This window comes from Pelodiscus sinensis, chromosome 2 (genome assembly GCF_052426305.1).
Source record: "Pelodiscus sinensis isolate ZL-2025 chromosome 2, ASM5242630v1, whole genome shotgun sequence".
NCBI classification, from domain to species: Eukaryota; Metazoa; Chordata; order Testudines; family Trionychidae; genus Pelodiscus; species Pelodiscus sinensis.
This window is the reverse complement of record NC_143053.1, coordinates 240,167,099-240,185,748: the sequence shown is the minus strand read 5'-3', so window position 1 is coordinate 240,185,748 and position 18,650 is coordinate 240,167,099. Positions and strand designations below refer to the sequence as shown.

Sequence of the window (18,650 nt, the reverse complement as noted above, 5' to 3'; positions counted from 1 at the left end):
CACTAGGAAAATATGATTTGCTGAAAGCATAATCCCTGTTGATATCAGAATGGAGTTTTATTTCAAGTTTTTTTGTACATTTCAATACTGATCTTCAGAGTTAACTTTTAAAATCCTATTTATCGAAATGAGCACTGTTAAAATGTGACACAGTTTGTTTTAACATATTTTCAGATGACACTGCCAAAGAGAGATTAGTCTACAAAAGTGGCTCTCAAACCGTGGTCTGAAAACCACTAGTGGTCCGCGGCCACCTTCCAGGTGGTCCGTCACTTGAGCTCAGCCTCCCTCCCCATGCTGGCACTCCAGCCTCATTCACGTGGTTGGAGCACCAGAGCCGGCTTGTCACTTGTGGGAGAGGGGAAGGAGAAAGCCCCAAGCCTTGTTATGTGATCCGGCTTGCGGGGAGGAAGCACTCCCCTCCCCCATTCCCTCCTCCGGCTGGAGTAACAGCAGCATGTGTAAGGCTTTTCCCTTCCCTGGTGTATGGGACTGGGCGGAGGGCAGATGTTTGGGTACAGGAGCAGGCTGTGAGTGCGGGGTCTCAGTGTGGGGTGTGTGCATGAGGGGATTAAGGGTGCAGGGTCTGGGCATTAGGAAGTGGGAGCACCTACTTGCCTTCACACGGCACACTCCCACGCACGCCTCTCACTGCTCCCTTTGGCCAGATTCCGGCCAATGGGAGCAGCAGAAAAAGCCTTCAGGCAGCATGTCTGAGCACTGCTGTTTCCCCAGCTGGGGGAGAGGGAGCGCTTCTTTCCTGCGAGCTGGATCATGCAGTGAAGCTTGGGGCTCTCTCTCCCCTCCCAGCGGGCAGCCGGCACTGGTGCTCCAACCATGCAGGGGAAGAACGGCGAGGCTGGAGCACCAGTGCACAGCTCCCTGCTGTAGGATGAAGCAGAGGGCTGAGCTCGAGCTGCGGACCACCTGAAAGGCAGTCACAGACCACTAGTGGTCCGCGGACCACAGTTTGAGAACCACTGTCTTAAGGAAGGGTCTATTAATGAAGATTATCTATATCCTATGTGTGGAGAAGAGGATGGAAGATGATGAAATACAGGTAAGATCTGATGAGAAACAGTCAAAAGAAAAAGAGTCCCATTCAACCAGATCATGTAATAGCAGACAGCTAAACAGTATTTTTCAAATACTTATACACAATGCTGGAAGTCTAAATAATAAGATGGGTGAACTAGAATCCTTGTTTTAAAGGAGGATAGAGGAAGTCCCCGACTTAGGAAAGGGTTGTGTTACAAAAGTCTGTTTGTAAGTCAGTTGTTTGCAACTCTGAATGTGTTTTCTATAGCAGTGTTTCTCAAAGAAAACAAACTCTGGTTTGTTTACTTAATGGTTCTGCAACCACAGAGCCTGTTTGTCAGAATCTGGGAATGGGTATCGGGGGATGGGCCACTTGATGATTACGCGTTGTGTTCACCCGTTGTATTCATTCTCTTTGGGGCACCAGGCACTGTTCTGATCCACTATGGCCATTCTTATATAATAAATGTTGAAAATGGAGAGAAGTAAATAGTGTCTCCCAGGGGTCTGCACTAGGACCAGTGCTGTTCAATACATTAATTGTCTGAAAAAAGGGTAAACGGTGCGGTGGCAAAATTTGCAAATGATATAAAATGTATCCAACATAATTAAGTCCAAAGCAGACTGCAAAGAGTCACAAAGGGATTTCACAAAACTGGGTGACTGAGAAACACAACGGCAGATGAAATTCAATGTTGATGAACGCACATGGCAAAATATAATCCCAAATATACATACAAAATGATGGGGTCCAAATTAGCTGAGCCCATCAATAAAGGGATCTTGGAGTCATTGTGAGTAATTGTCTGAAAATATCTGCTTCATGTCTAGTGACAATTAGGAAAAAAAAAAAAAAAACCTTCACAGAATATTGGGATTCAAAATACTATATTGCCTCTATATAAATTCATAGTATGCCCACATATCAAATAATGATCTGATCATTCCATCTGCAAAAAAGATATATTGGGTTTGGAAAAAGTACAGAGAAGAGCAGCAGAAATTATTTAGAGTGCAGAACACATTTCATATGATGAGAAATTAAAAAGAGTGGGATTTTTCAGTTTGTAAAAGAGATGAGTAATAGGGAGATATGACAGAGGTCTATACAATCATGAATGATGTTGAAAAGTTGAATAAGGAAGTGTTATTTACTCCTTCAAATAACACAAGAACTAGGAACCACTCAATGAAATTCACAGGCAGCGAATTTAAAACAAACAAAAGAAAGTATTTCTTCATAGCCAGCCTGTGGAACTCTTTGCCAGAAAATACTGTGAAGGCCAAGACTATAACTGAATTCAAAAGAGAATTAGATAAGTTTATGGAGGGTAGATCCCTCAATGACTATTAGCCAGTGTGGGCAGAGATCCTACTCTACATTCTTTATGTCACTCACCTTTGTTTGCCAGAGGCTGGAAATGGGGGACGGGATGAATCACTCAGTGACTGCCTGTTATATTCATTCCCTCTGAAGCACCCGGCATTGCTTACAGTCAAAAGACAGGATACTGGGCTAGATGGACCTTTGGTTTGACCAAGTGTGGCCATTCTGATGTGCTTATATGGAGCCCAGAAGTACCTGCATCTGCTGTAACCCACTCGACCTCACTCTCCTCACAGAGCTAAGCTATAACCAGGTTTTTTGATAAGGTCTTTCTCCATAGAATTCATAACAAAGTAAGAATATATATTAAAACTTTAAACTTAACAGTGTCCCTTAAGTGACTTCCCACAAGACATCAGAACATGTTATTATTATAGCTGAATGGATCTATTTGTCTTTCTTTTATATAGGAGTTAGATACTGGGCTCCTGCCAGATAACTACTAAATTAATTGCCAGAAAACTAGAGTTTTGAAGTGCCTAAATAGCCCCTGGAATCATAATTAAAGATGTCCCCCCACCCAAAGTAAATCTGAAATGGTAACTATGTGGCAAGGGCACCATTTCAGGAGGGCAAGAGGGGCAGCAGCCGGGTGCTCCGGGATGCAGTTTGCTTTTCATCCCGTTCCGTGCATGCCTCTCTCACCTGGCTGGTGAAGGAAGCTCCCTTAGCATCTGGGGAACAGGATGAAAAGCAAGCCACATCCAGGAGTGCACAGCTGCTGCCCCCACTATCCTCCCGAAATGGTGCCCTTGCTATGTGATTCTTCTGGTAGATATTTCTGCAACACTGACTGATGACATTGACTGATTTTCTTCACAGGAAGAAACCCATTATGGTGGGTTAGGGGGCAGTAGCCCCCCTCCTCCCAAAGTTGGAACCCCTGGATTTCATGCTTGAGGTCTGCTTAAAGCTGCATGCCCTAACATCAGAGTCAGTTCTTAAATGCAGCAGAGTTTGAGCTGCTTGCAGCTTTGCCTTTGGGGGCAGGGAGTTTGTTCTAAAAAGAGGAAAGAAGCGTGATAAAAAGAGGAAAGAATAACAAAAAGCTGGGCATTCCAGTAACTGAAGTATCATATGATCTTTATGAAAACATTGCCAGGTACTCCACTTAAAAACGGGAAGAAAGAGTGGGATTTCCTAGGATTTGCATTTGATTACTGTGTTAAATTTAAAAATGTTCTTGGAAAGGAGGTGAATAGGGACTAATCCAAAGTGGGCGGCAAAGAGCTATTAAGGGATTTCACAAAATTGGGTGATTGGGCAACACTAAAGCAGATGGAATTCAGTGTTAATAAGTGCAAAGTAATGCACATGGAAAAAATATAATCCTAATTATCAGGGCTTGACGAGCTGCGGCAAGCCCTGCTCGCCAGCCGCGCTGTCCGGCGATCTGCGCATGCGCAGATCGCCCGAACCCGGCTCTTCCAGATTGTAATCTACTTGCCACGGGCTAACTACATAAAAATATACATAAAAAATAGCTGTTACCCCTCAAGGAAAAGATCTTGGAATCATTGTGGATAGTTCCCTGAAAACTTCTGTTCAATGTGCACAGGCAGTTTAAAAACTAAAAAGATAACAAAACATTGGGAATTATTAGGAAAGGAGTATATAAGAATCCAAAATACCATATTGCCACTACATAAAGTCAGTGTATGCCTACATCATGAATACTATATGTAGATTAGGTATAAAAAAAAAGACATTATATTTGGAAAAGGCACAGAAAGGGCAACAGAAATGATCAGGGTTAAGGAATGGCTTCCATATGAGAAGAGATTAACAATACTGGGACTTTTCAGCATGGAAAATAAATGACTAAAAAGTGGGTGGATATGTTAGATGTCTAGAAAATCATGAACGGGTGTGGAAAAATAGAATAAGGAAATGCTATTTATTCCTTCACCAACACAAAAAGGTGACCCAATTAAATTTATAGGCAGCAGATTTAAAACAAACAAAATAAAATATTTTTTCACAATCAACTTGTGGAGCTCTTTGCCAGATGGTGGAAAAGACCAAACTATAACAGGGTTCCAATAAGAAAAAAATAGGTTCAAGGAGGATATGCCCATGAATGGCGTCCCTAGCCTCTGTTTGCCAGAAGCTGGGAATGGGCAACAGGGTATGGATCATGATCGGGGCTCGCCAAGCGGCAGCGAGCCCCACTTGCCAGCCGCGCGGTTCTGCAAGCTGTGTATGCGCAGATCGTGCTGCGCATGCGCAGATCGCCCGGCGCTGGCTGTGCCGGCTTGTAATCTACTCGCCATGGGCAAGTAGATTACATGATTTGTTGAACCCTGATCATAATGACTGCCTCTTCTGTTTATTTCTTCTGAAGCACCTGGCAGTGGTCACTGTTGGAAAACAGGATACTAGGCTAGAAAGACCTTTGGTTTGACCTAGTATGGTCATTCTGATGTTCTTATATAGAGCTAAAATGTATCTGTCCCCCACACTCCGTCCAGAGCTTAGACAGAGTGAAGGAGTCCTGATGGAGTCTCTCTTTCTCTCCACAGAGTTAGTAAGAATATACATTAAAACATTAAGGCTAACCAGTGCCCCTTCAGTGACTTTTGCCTCAAGATGACAGAATATGTTAGTGTTAGAGCTGAGTGGGTCTAATATTTATTTAATTTTCTTTCTTTTATAGGAATTAGATACAGTGCTCTCATCAGCTAACTGCTAAGTTGTCTGCCAAAAAAGTAGAGTTTTCTAGTGCCTTGGGAGTCCCCTGAATAGAAATGATGCATGGGAAAGAGAGGTTGGTTCCCTTTTTCCCATTTGGTACTTGGCTTGAACTGAGCATGCTCAATAACACTGCTGATGCTCCTGTGCTCAGTCCACTTCTCCCCCCATCACAGAATGCACAGGTCAGACCCCCTTACCGAAATCTGAAATGGTGCCCTTGCACAGGACAGATCTCTCTTTCTCTCTCTGACTTGTAGGATGGGAATGGAAGGGAAGGGGAGGGAGAAGGGAGGAGAGAGCGGTGTTTCCCCCTTCTTCTAAATATTGCCTTCTTGATTTAATTCTAAAAATGTTGTCCTATTTACTGTGAACTCTAGAGTGAAAAAAGAGAACTTATTGTGCCAGATTTTAAATTACTGAAATGTCACATTATTTTATAAAAAGCTATATTTAAGACACATTGAGACTTGGTATGTGTGAGTAATGCAACCTTTCAGAGTTTGGATAAATTTAATTCTCCATGCTATAATTTCCTCTAGCATTTCAAGATGAAGTCATAGAAGAGAACCAAATACAGTGATTAATCTGCTCAGAAACGTATGCATTTCTAAAACAAGGTTCTGAGCTATTCATTAAGTCCAGATTTAAGAATACAGTACAACTGCTTCTTCCAAACGCAATACTGTACCTTAAGAGTTTTGGGGAAAGGATTACATATCCAATAATATAGGTGTTACCTGAAGACACAGTGATAATAGAAGGGATAAGGATTAGGGTCCCAACACACAAAACCGGGAATGTGAAAGATATTCTCAAATGTACTGCTTAAGCTAGGAAACCCATTAACATACGATTGCTTCACCTGAGGAGTAGATGGATCTATCTTCACAGGGACCAAATCACATGTAATATCATGACATCATCATGCTAAGGTTACTATATTTATTACAATATCTTCCACGGATTAATCTTTATAGACAGATACCCTGACACACTAATGTCAACACCCCAAAAGCTGATTTAGGAATCGAAATTCTCGCAAACTATGCAGGATGAATAATAGCATCTGAAAATGAGATTGGGGAACAACCCTGGTTTTCCGCATGGCTATTTCATTAAGACAAAGAGAAATGACAATGTTAAACATGCAGAAATAATTAATACCCATTATCTCAGTCCCTTAAAGGAAAGCAAGTCTTGAAAATCTTTTGGGAAAACACAGGAAGTAAACAACCAGCTAACAATATATATCATAACAATACCAATCCCTTTCCCTTCACAAGGTATTTACTTGCCATACATCCCAGCCTAGGCATTCAAGAGCTAGAAAAATAAAGAGCACTTTAAAAAAGAACCTGGTCATACGGCTTATGGAGAGCTACAGAAAATCATGCAAACTGATAGCAAAATTCAACTACAGAAAAAGTATGGGAATGTTACATAAAAGCTGCTAGTTAGCATCAGAAGTTCTCTGGACATACTTTTGTAGTACACAATCAAGGGATTCATTTGTATGACTTTTGTAACATATGTGGGAGCCATGCAGCACTAGACTGCACATGTTACTGTGGATATTTAACCGAGAAGTTAGTATGAAACTTAGACTGAGATTAAATAAATACAAATCTCTCTCCCTAAACATACTGTATAAATAGAGAGAGGGAAAAGAAAGAAAGAAGAAAACAAACCACAGCAGTGGCTGTAAGGGCTGTCATGTCTCAACTTTACATCAATAACATTAAACATTATGAAATAGATTGACGTTAAAATGGAAAGATACACAGAGAAAATAGAAGACGTTAAAAAAAGATAATTTACTAACCTATATGTGTTTGAGACATCACATCAGCTAGCCTGTGCGCAGCGCCACTGCCTCCACTTTGTGTTGAGGAGGAAGAAGTGGTAGATGTAGTAGAACCATGGATTGCTTGACTGATCCAGTGTTCCATGTTTATACTTCCCTGGCTTGAGGTGGGAGTTCCCTGGGAATCGCCCTGTACAGAGCCTTCGTCTTCTGAACCAGAAGAGGTATCTAATAATTGAGAACAGGCTTTATTGTTTGTGATGTAAGTATATGATGGTTTTGTTTATTTGCATAAATTAGGCACATTCACATAATCAAGAAAAAATAGAACTGTAGTGCAACACGCATGGGCAGAAAGTAGTTATGGTAAGGAGAGTTCTGTACAACCTTAAGTACTGCAACAGACACGACATTGACAGAGTTTTTGTGCAGATTGCTGCTTCTAGTGTTTCTCTACAGAACAAAACAAAGATAATATACAGTTATTTATTTATATTGTGGTTCTCAATCCAAAGATCTCCAAGCACTTAACAAGAGCAAATGGGAAAACTCAGACACAGAATGTTTAAAGACACTCCAAAGGTCACAACACAAAGTCAGTCGCAAACCCCTACTTCTGAAGTTTAACCACAGAGAGTGATTAAACATTAGAGAAGGTTTTAGTCACAGCTGTCATGTCACTGATTCAGCAGTTGCCAGAAGTACACTTCTCCTATTTTCCACAGGCTTGTGGTTGAAAGAATAGGAACAAGAAGGTAAATGGTTTGGCGAACTTTAAAAAGAGGAAATAAAGAGGACATTCCATAGAAGTGCAGCAAAGTCAACCAGAGAGCTTCAGAGCCAAGAAGTGGAGGGGGAGGTATAGGGGAAATCTTTTACACTGCAATATGTTACAAGCAGCACACATGGCTAGCTTTAAAATTATTTCACTCATAAGAATGCAAACCTGGCCACCACAAGGGGGCAACGTATGTGTGGATGATGGCCCCTTGTTGGCTCTTCGACCACCCTGTAAACCATCCTAGATTAATTGGAGTTTAATGTTATGGTTACTGTCATTAACATGTGACATCTGGTAATTAAATACTGTATTTAAATGGGGTTGATTTTGATAGCATGTATCGTATCTTTCACATTGGTAAAATATACCGTGCAGTTCCTCACCGGGAGGTGTGTAAGCATCCATCGAAGTTTGCACCACCAATGAGCGTCGTTTTGATGGCATGGGGACTGCCATCTTCCTTTCTTTATGTTTAGCAAGAGCTGCCTGAACTGCTTCTGTATGGACATCTAGGAAGAAAGAAAGAGATTCGGGTTAGCTTTTTTTTGTTTTCTGGGCACAGATATTAGACAGGATCACAAAGAAAAAACAGTTTCTTGCCATTTCAACGAGAAAGGACATTGTCTCAACGACTTGATTACCTGCATCCTGCTTCCAAGACAGTTTAAGACTACACTTGAAAGAGAATCCTCTGAACTGTCATTCATGCTTAAATTCGACACTTTACACCTAAGCTTAAACAAAGACATCAATTATCTTACCTGTTACAAAGATAGCTTCCCCAATTATCACTTCTAATATCATTAGCTCACAGACATTTACCTTCCCCCCCCCCCATCCCCCTTCTGTTCTGAAATTTGATTTGTCCTTTTCATATGTGTTCATTTTTTTTAAAATTGTATCCTTTGGTATATATGGTTGTGACAATTTTCTTCCACTATTTGATCTGAGGAAGTGGGTCTGGCTCATCACCTAATAAACCATATTGTTAGTCTTTGAAGTGCTACATAGTCCTGTTTTGTATTTCAGTTAGGCTAACTGGTCACATTAAGTGATTCATGCTCAGAAAGCATGGGGCCTCCACAATGGAGTGACTGTGCAGGAAATATAGAAATGGTGAAGAGGCACAAATGCCTTTTGAGGGTTCTGGATTTGTTCTCAGATCTTTCTACTTTTACAACTTGAGAATGGAAGGGTCCTTTCTATAGCATACCCTTGTTAAGTATTGTTTTAAAGCAACAGCTACCTCAGCAAACATCTTTGCTTTTCAATGCTATTGGGCCAACAACTTATAATAAAAGTATGTTAGTCTATATTTAATAAGTGAACCCTGTTTACATAGTAGTCATATCAGCTATTATAGTCATATCAGGTATTTCAATATCTATGCTTGAAATGTCACAGGCATAGAGAAATCATAAAAGAAGCAGTGATAGCACACTGGTGAGACCATTTGGATGGAGGATATGAAAACAGTGCTATTCCCTCTTCTGCCACGGATTGGTCTTAAAGCTTTGCAAGTGTTTCAGAAGTGTATAGTTTTATTATGATCAGTTAGTTATGGGGTGGACACGAAAAACAATCGGAACTCAAGCATTCTAGGTGCCAAAGCCTATATTCATTGTTTAGCCTATATGATTTCTAGGGTACTGTATTCCTCCAGGATAAAGAGCATGTCTTCAGTGCCCCACTAATCAGACTAAGGGAGTGTAAACAGTTGTGCACACTGAAGTGCTGTGTCGTAATTCCCATATCGACTACATTAATACCCATTCACACCTATAAGTTACACCCACACATCCACCCAATTGTAGTTAGAGCACTGCACTGCTGTTTACAGCCTCCTTTGTACAAACAGCAGGACTAAACTGACATACTCAAAGTTTCACAATTAGGAGTTATTTTAGCATTCACGTGCTTCACTAGACATCTGTTTCTTCCCAGATATAACAGCAGAAACACAATGGTTATTTTATTTTAACATGCTGTTCCCCTAATTTCTTAATTACCAGAGCACCAACACCCCAGAGAGTGAACTATTATTGTACTTTCTTTCCTCAGTTGGCTTATCACTCTTTCTATATTTGGGAAAGGGGGACAGAAGGAGAAGAGGTTCAGCACTGCACGATAAGCTAACAGATTACTTTTATCTTATACATACTGAGACAGGATTTAATCTCAGGGTGGAAAACAATTTAATAAAAGTTCCTATCCCACATTTTAAAAGAGGATTTTTCAGCTCTGACTTGTGTTTGTTTTAAACCCTATGTGGATTACATACATAAAACAGGGAAAGAGGGATAGGCAAAGTAACAAGAAATAGGAAAGAGCATAGATTATGCATAAAGGGGTTGCAAGGTTGGCAAGGCAAAATAGAGGAATTGAGAGAAAGATTATAATAATATCAATGCTACTAAAAGATTTAGAGTTTTCTTTTTAGTAAAGTTAGTCAAAACCTTAAGAAAAAAACTTTAAACTTTCTCTTTAACCTACTGCTTTATATATAACTAAAAGCTTATTAAAAAGTTTAATAAAATTAAACAAGTCATTTCTTACTCATACTATTCAGATATGTAGGACTAGAATATTCTCAGTAAGAAAGAGATTTAAGAGACTTCAGAAAAAATATAGGCTTTCACTTTAAGAGTGGGAATGATGAGTAAAAGACAAGTTTATAACAAAAATCACCCTGCCTTTTTTTTCTTTACTCCAGATTATTCCTATGAAGAAGTCACATCTTATTGGTTACAAGTGGAAGAATTATTTGGAAATTATCAGACTAAATTGATTTCTTTCAACTAAAATTGTTGGAAGTGATAAGCTATAATTATCACACTTGAGGAGGAAAGGACAGCTTACTGAAATATATTACTTAATTTATTAGGGTATTGTTTGGATTTTAAATTCTCAGTGTTTTGGTTCCTAAGTCCTCAAAAACTATGGCAGTTTTTTGTAGTTCAGATTCCCTCTGCCTCCTTTCCCCCTCCCCCAGAGAAGACAGTATTTTCTACCTGGTCCATAAATTAAAGTTCCCCAGGTATTTAAGAAATCACTTTAGCCCATTGAGACTCAGTAATTACAATATCTATGTGTCTATATAAGAAGTAAAGGAGTCTAAAACTTAAAATTAATTATTTATAATTAAATAATGTAACAGTTCCAAAGTTACTACAGTTATTTGCTAACTGTCTTCATATAAATCTGTGGGATGAACAGGTAAATATGTTTATTTTTATGGATGTATGTTTATGTTTTATGTTTGTCTTTATGATGGGTACTTGATATGGAGATTTCATAACTCTAAGCAACCACGTAGGATAAGTGATTCTCCAAACAGGAGTCCTTGAGAAAATGAAAGGGCAGCTGTTTACTGAAAATACTTCCAACTTGATTCAACCATTGCTAAAAATGGCTTACTCCTCCCAAGGATATAAAGGAGGCAAACTATTAGAAGACCATGGATCTTGAAAAGGGCAGGGTTTCAGTGAGTGGCCAGAGACATCCCATGTCAGCTATCAGGAAGACAAAGAGAGGCAGTAGCTACAGTGGGGAAGGCTGCTTTCCACAAAGCTCAGATGGAGATAAAAACGAAAAGTAGCATCTTAAAGACCAACAATTTTGTTAGGACATAAGCTTTGGTGGATTACAACTCATTTTGTCAGATGCATGAAGTGAAAGAAAAGGAAACAGAAACTAGGGATTCAGAAATGGAAGTGTTACATCAGAGCTAATTCTATCAAGGTGAGTGATAATTTTCCTAAAGAGGAAAATTACTTATTGTAATCAGAGAGGGATTCTCAGTCCATATTCAGACCCATTCTGATGGTGTCAATTTAGCATATGAATTCCAGCTCCTCAGTTTCATGTTGCATCCCGTTTTTGAATTTTTTTTCTAGAGGATGCCAACTTTTGAGTCTGTAGCTGAGTGTCCAGGGAGGTTAAAATGTTCCAACATGCCCTGGAGAAAAGCTACTCTTTGAAGATACTTTTGCTATGCCCCAGACAGGTTCTGGGGTGGCTGAGGAGATGCTATTTGCTATGCAGCTTTCTAGATTCATCAGTAATATCTCAGGAGTCCAGGGAGATTACTGACAAAGTCAAGAAAGTGAATGGTACATACTGCCTCCTCAGCCACCCCATAACCTGCATGGGGTCATAATAACTGGGGGTATGGTGGCTACGGCAGATCCTCGCCTGGCCTATGATAACAGCTGCCCAAGTGAGCCGGGCCTCCCTCATTACCGTGTCTAGGAGTGTCGGACACCCAATCCTTGAGTGTTGGAACCACACCGTTCCACCCAGAGTGAGGTGCAGAATGCCAGGCCTGTCTAGGGGTGCACTTGAAAGGGACTAAAGGGATCCGAAGCACAGGTTGCCCTGTAACTGTGAGAGCTTTTAAAGGATTAAGCATTTGTTTCCTCATTATTCAGCTGTATCTACTAGCTTATAAATGAGAAGAAAAAAATGGTCATACTGGGTCAGACCATAGGTTCATCTAGCCCAGTGTCCCGTTGTCTGACAGTGGTCAAAGCCAGCTGTCCCAGAGGGAATGAACAGAACAGGGAAACATCAAGTGATCTCTTTTCCTGTCAAACATTCCCAGCTTCTGGCATAAAAGGGCAATTATACTCAATGACCCTGTAGCCACTTCCAACATACTGTATTCTTCTCTGTAACTGCTGATTCTTGGCCTTGGCAATCTGCTCTTCTTGCCTCAGTGTGAAAAGCCCCTACATTTTACCTGAGAGCTGTGAAACAAAACATTTTAGAAAATTAGGTTTCTCTTCAAAAATTTATCTCTTCTTGACCATGGGCCTATTTTGAGCCAGTCTGCAGTTCTTTTCAAAGTCCTTATACTGGGGTAGCTCTGGCTGCAGCACTTAATAGGCTGTATACAGCCTCTTTTCCCCCCCACTTGCCCACAATTTCTTTATAATAGCTGTTGCAGGAGATGGGGCATTAGAAATGTACCTAGACCTGGGTATAGGCTTATAAGGGGAATTTAGAAAACTGAGACTGGTGGTTTCTTGTTCAGCAAGAAGAGAGAGAATTGGTACTGCCTAAAAAGAATCAATGTACAAGTGGGTGGGGTTTCGGAAGCTCCATAGGGAAAGGGGAAATTCTCTCACAGCCCTGTCAGTTTCCACCTTGTGGTTCCTAAGAATATCAGCAGTAACTGTCCCACATATTAGCATTTCAAACAGCCTCTATTGAGGCAAGCCACCCGTGATTGCAGGTCTGACAACATTTCTGGGACTGGCTTTACCAATGTCCATTTGCACAGATCAGCTAACTGATTTATCCCATTCTGAAGTATTTTTAAACACCTCTAGATATTATTTCCCAATGAAATTACCTGAAGAATGAAAACTTTGCCAGAAAATCCCCAGGGTTAATCTCCTGCAAAAACTAGAACTATCACTTAATCACAATTAATTCAAGTGATTAATTCAAAACAAAGTAACTTGATTAAAAAGTTAATTGTGATTAATCACAGTTTTCATCACACTGTTAAACAACAGAATAGCAAATGAAACGTATTATAAATATTTTGGATGTTTTTCCTATATTTTCAAATATACTGATTTCAACTACAACATAGAATATTAAGTGTAAAAGGCTCACTTTATATTATTTTTATTACAAATATTTTCACTGTAAAAGGAAATAAAAATAGCATTTTTTAATTCTTCTCATACAAGTATTACGTGAAATCTCTTTATTGTAAAAGTGAAACTTTACAAATGTAGGGTTTTTTTACATACATGCTCTTAAAAACAAAACAATTTAAACTTTACTGAAGGTCCATTCAGACCTACTTCTTCAGTCAATCAGCCAATCACTAAGACAGCCAAGTTTATGGGAGATAATCTTGCCCACTTCTTACCTACAAAGTTACCTGGAAGTGAGAACAGACATTTGCATGGCAATTTTGTAGATAGCATTGCAAGTTACTTACATGCCACATAATGCTAAACATTTATAAGTCCTTTCATGCTTCATCCACAATCCAAAGGACATATGTCCATGCTTGTTAAAAAAAAAAAGTGCTAATTAAATTTGTGGCTGAACTTCTTGGGAGAGAACTGTATATTTCCTGCTCAGTGTATTTTCCTCCAATTTGTCATATAATGTATCAATGTTAGATTTCTAAAAGTAGCTATAGCACTTGAACCAAACTTTAAGAGCTTGAAATGCCTTCCAAAAGAGGCATCCCCAGCGGAGGCGCAAGGCGGGAGGCTCCGGGCTGACAAATGGAAGGAACCCAGAGCAAGTTGCAGGTGCGGGGCTCGGCGGCCAGCAGCAGTGGCGGGCGTCTGCAGGCGGCCATGGCTCACAGGAGAGGGGCCGGGGCATGGTGCTTGTTGCTCCTGTGCGATCCAGGAGCAACAAGCGGCGGCTGCGGGGGAGGGCACCGGGCTGGATCACACAGGAGCAATGAGCAACAAGCACCATGCCACGGCCCTGCTCCTGTGAGCCGTGGCCGCCTGTAGACTCCCGCCGCTGCTGCTGGCTGCCGAGCACCGCGCCTGCAACTTGCTCTGGGCTCCTTCCCTTTGTCAGCCCGTGTTGGGAGCCTCCCGCCTTGCGCCTCTTCTGGGGATGCCTCTGCTCCGGCTCCCGACCGATCCGCCTGCTGCACCACTTGTAAGTTTCCCCGCGTTGTTTGGTCATGGGCTAAGAGCCTAACCCCGCACACTGTAAATATACCCCAGCACCCTAACTATACCCCCGGCACAGTCTTGTATACCCCACAGGTTATACTCGTGCACGGGGTATACAAGATTTTTTTTACTGAAATAGCAAAAACCGCGGGGTATATTCGAGTGTGGGGTATATTCGCTAAAATACTGTAGTGGAACATTCAGTCAGAAGTCATAAAAGAGCAACATTCTGACACAAAACTACAAAATCCACATCGCCAAAAAACAAAAATCAACCTTCTGTTGGTGGCACCTGACTCGGATTATGAAAATGAATGCGTCTCAGTCTGCACTGCTTTGGTTTATTATTAAACAAAACCCATCCTCAGCATGGAAATATTTTCTCTGGAACAGTGGTCAAAGAAGGAAGGGCATACAAATGTTTAGCATATCTAGCACATAAATATCTTGCAGCACTAACAAAAGTGCCATGTGAATGATTGTTCTCACTTTCAGATGACTTTGCAAATAAGAAGCTGGCAGCATTATTTCCTGCAAATGTAAACAAATTTGTTTCTCTTAGTCATTAGCTGAACAGAAAGTAGGACTGAGTGGACTTGTATGCTCCAGAGTTGCATATGGTTTTGTTTTTGAGTGCAGTTATGTACAAAAAAAACAAATTCTACATTAGTAAATTGCACTTTCATAATAAAGAGATTGCAGTACAGTACTTGTATGAGGTGAATTAAAATACCATTTGTATATCTTTTTAGTGCAAATATTTATAATAAAATAAAGTAAGCACTATACTCTTTGCATTCTATTGTAACTGAAATGAATATATTTTAAAATGTGCTAAACATCCAACATATTTCAATAAATGGTATTTTATTATTATTTTGTGGCCAATTAAATTTGTGATTAATCATGAGTTTTTAATCTTGTGATTAATTATTTAAATGTCCTACAAGATCATTTTCCCTCATCTCTTTTCTTACATTCTAGCATGCCATACAAAATATGCTCTCTCCCTGGACGGCTAACAGATTTTCCAATGCAGCTATGGTGTGATGTACTTCACTCAGCCCACTGAAAAGGACTGGGTCTACTGAAAAGAAAATGCTTTCAGAAGTAATGTTCTTTTATATAGAAGTCTGTACTATCCAGACTACTCTGTTAAAGCTGATGAAACGATTCCAGGTCCTGACCCTTCAAAGCACTCAGCTAGGTAACAATACCTTCCCTGTTCCCATCCGACTCTTTCCACAAGAAAAGCTCAATGTAAAATCTACAGTACTGAATAAAATATCATCCTGGTCTAGACTGGCAGGTATTAATGTTCAGCTCCTTCTATTCTATTCTACTGAACTATTATAGTTTGGCTGACCCATATATCGGATTCAATTTGTGCTTTTATTCCTGGGGAATCAATAAATGGCACAGAACAAAGTGCCATGATTGAGAAGGCTAATTGCTCAACTTATACTCATGTAGCCTCTACGAGATTCATTTATTCAACCTGACAAGTAGTTTTCCTAGGCTGTCTAACAATATTTAACAAAGTTTGGGTAAATCAACTCCTTCCTCAGCCTCTTTTTTTCCTGCATTTGTTATATTTTGTTCATTCATTCTCCCTCCCATCCACACTACTTCTTCCATGAAAGATTAGGGAGGCAAGATGTAGTTGTAAAAGTAATCTTAAGTAATGAAGCACATAGGAACCATAGCAATGTTCATTTTCTGGTTTCAGTTTCAACAATTATGGATAGGTTCTATCCATGCTATCATCTGTTCTGATAGCATGTCCTACACATTTGGAGTATCGTGTCCAGTCATGGGCCCCCCACTATAGAAAGGATATGGACGCACTGGAGAGGGTCCAGCGGAGGGTGACCAAAATGATTAGGGGGCTAGAGCGCATGACCTATGAGGGGAGACTGAGGAATTTGGGTTTGTTTAGTCTGCAGAAGAGAAGAGTGAGTGGGGATCTGTTAGCAGCCTTCAACTTTCTGAAGGGAGGTTCAAAAGAGGATGGAGAAAGGCTGTTCACAGTAGTGCCGGATGGCAGAACAAGGAGCAATGGTCTGAAGTTACAGTGGGAGAGGTCTAGGTTGAATATTAGGAAAAACTATTTCATTAGGAGGGTGGTGAAGCACTGGAATGGATTACCTAGGGAGGTGGTGTAATCTCCATCCCTAGAGGTTTTTAAGTCTTGGCTTGACAAAACCCTGGCTGGGTTGATTTAGTTGGGATTGGTCCTGCCTTGGGCAGGGCGCTGGACTTGATGACCTCCTGAGGTCTCTTTCCAGCTCTATGATTCTATGATTATTGATATAATATCATAACTGAGATCAGGGTTCCATTATTCTAGAGCTGTATAACCCCCAAGCCTTTTCCAAAGAGCTTACAATCTAAATAGACAAGAGAGACAAAGGACGTGCAGGAAAAACAAGAGCCCAGAAACTACATAGATTTACTCAACGCCACATAGCAGGTCAGAGACAGCGCCACAAACAGAACTCAGATTTCCTGAAGCTTAGCTCACCTCCAGACCCAATGGACCTGAATGCCCCACAGCAGGCAACTTGTCTTTCCTTCTGCATCCATTTGCTTGTCTGCAGTGCATTATTCCTAGGTAGCAGTTTCTTTATTCTTTCCCCTGAGACGCCCTGTTTAGCATGACTTCTGTTTTTCATTTGGTTTATCTTGTAACCTGCCAGGATGCTGTACTCCAGAATTAAATTAACCGCCCTAGGAACTAGGACTCCTGAGGACACTAATGCACAGAAATAGTCAACTAGGAACACCATCTTCCCCTCAACCTTTCCTACATTTATTCCTCAATCTGTTCTCACGGGCTGTATGTTCTGTGAGTCAAGGAATTTGTCTGTCTATGAAAAGGAAGGCAAACCCACAGTTACATTTCCCACAGTTACATTTATAGGACAAAGTTGGGTTATATTTGCACTGCTATGCTGCTGAGATATGACACCTCTTTCATATTAAGCCAGCAGGAGATGGGGAAGACAGTATTTGTTATGTAGTCCCAAGAAAGGAAGGTGAGATGGGAATCACGGGGCTTCTGGTCAGCTCAGGGAATGCCCATCTTATATGCTCATAGGCATCAGAGGGTGGGTAGATCTTATTTTGTAGAGGGAGGAAATCTGGAGTATGGCAATGACAGCCCTATTCCTATTGAAAGAAGAGAGGAAGAGGGGATTTGGATACTTGGGACAACCATATTAATCCTCTGTACTGTAGGATAATAAGGATGGGTATATCTCAAGGGTTAAGGAGCTCCTAAGGTGTCATAAGTTGCAAGTTTAGGTCTTCAGCATTCTGCAATCCCTTTTCCACACTGTCCATTAGCTACATGGCCCTCTGACTATTTACACTCCATATTTTGATGGCCTGATATTTCTAACTACACGCAAGTCTGTATTTTTCCATCCATTTTTTATGTCAGGAATCAGGCTATCAGAAGGCTGTCAAACGGGAAGGAAGAGAAAGGGTTTAGTAGCAACCCCCACCAAACATCTATGTGTTCTGCGATCAAAGAAGGTTTCTTCTGAACTATGCAGTAAGGAAACATGTACTCTGTAATCCTCCTACTGAAGCTCCTCCAAACATCTAATCTTTTCATTATAGCAAGTTTCCAGTTTCCTCTAATTTAAGCTTTCCTTGTCCCATGAGATCCATTTACCTCAGGGCACAGTACACAACTGAGAGGCTCCCAGGCTCAGCTCAGTTTTGGGAAATCCTGCAAGGAAATGAACTTTGCAGTTCCAAGCAAGAAAGCAATTGCTATTTGATGGAGAATTTCAGTCACTTCTAGATATAAAGAATAATTGCATTACTTTATAGCACATTACAAGTGTTAGCAGAGCACTGCTGAAGTGTGCCTACTTGATCACCATCATGCAAAATCTTCACTCTCATGAGACCCAAGGTCTCATGTGCCTGGTCTTGCAGACTTATACCAAATAGTTTTCCTGCATATATAGTACGTGAGAATGTCTAATTTATCATTCAGCTCCTTACAGTCTTAAAAAACATCTCCAACTGTATTCATTTGATATCTCAGATAAGAGTTGCGAGTTGCTAGGATGAAAAGAGTAAAATTTGTTTGCTCCTGTATTTCACACCAAATGTATTGTTATTAACTCGGTTAGCATTTTTAACATCCAATAACACTCTCCCTTAAAATTTTCAGGACTATTGTGTTTATTCCTCTGGCATGTAAGAGATTGCCATAGTAGAACTAAACCCTGCCATATTCTGAATCCAAGCAGCAGTGTGTAA

General features: G+C 40.5%; 1 protein-coding gene across 5 annotated transcripts in view; it reads right to left on the bottom strand.

Moving 5' to 3' along the window:
- The window catches only part of DIP2C (DIP2 acetate--CoA ligase C (putative)), a 524,374-nt gene that overhangs the window by 171,354 nt on the left and 334,370 nt on the right, over positions 1–18,650 (bottom strand). For all 5 annotated transcript variants that reach the window (XM_089776776.1, XM_006111894.4, XM_006111897.4 and 2 more), the window contains 2 exons: positions 8,088–8,213; positions 6,942–7,151 (listed from right to left, as the gene is read on the bottom strand). In XM_089776776.1, coding sequence (XP_089632902.1) covers positions 6,942–7,151; positions 8,088–8,213 — 336 coding nt within the window. The remainder of the gene's footprint in view (positions 1–6,941; positions 7,152–8,087; positions 8,214–18,650) is intronic.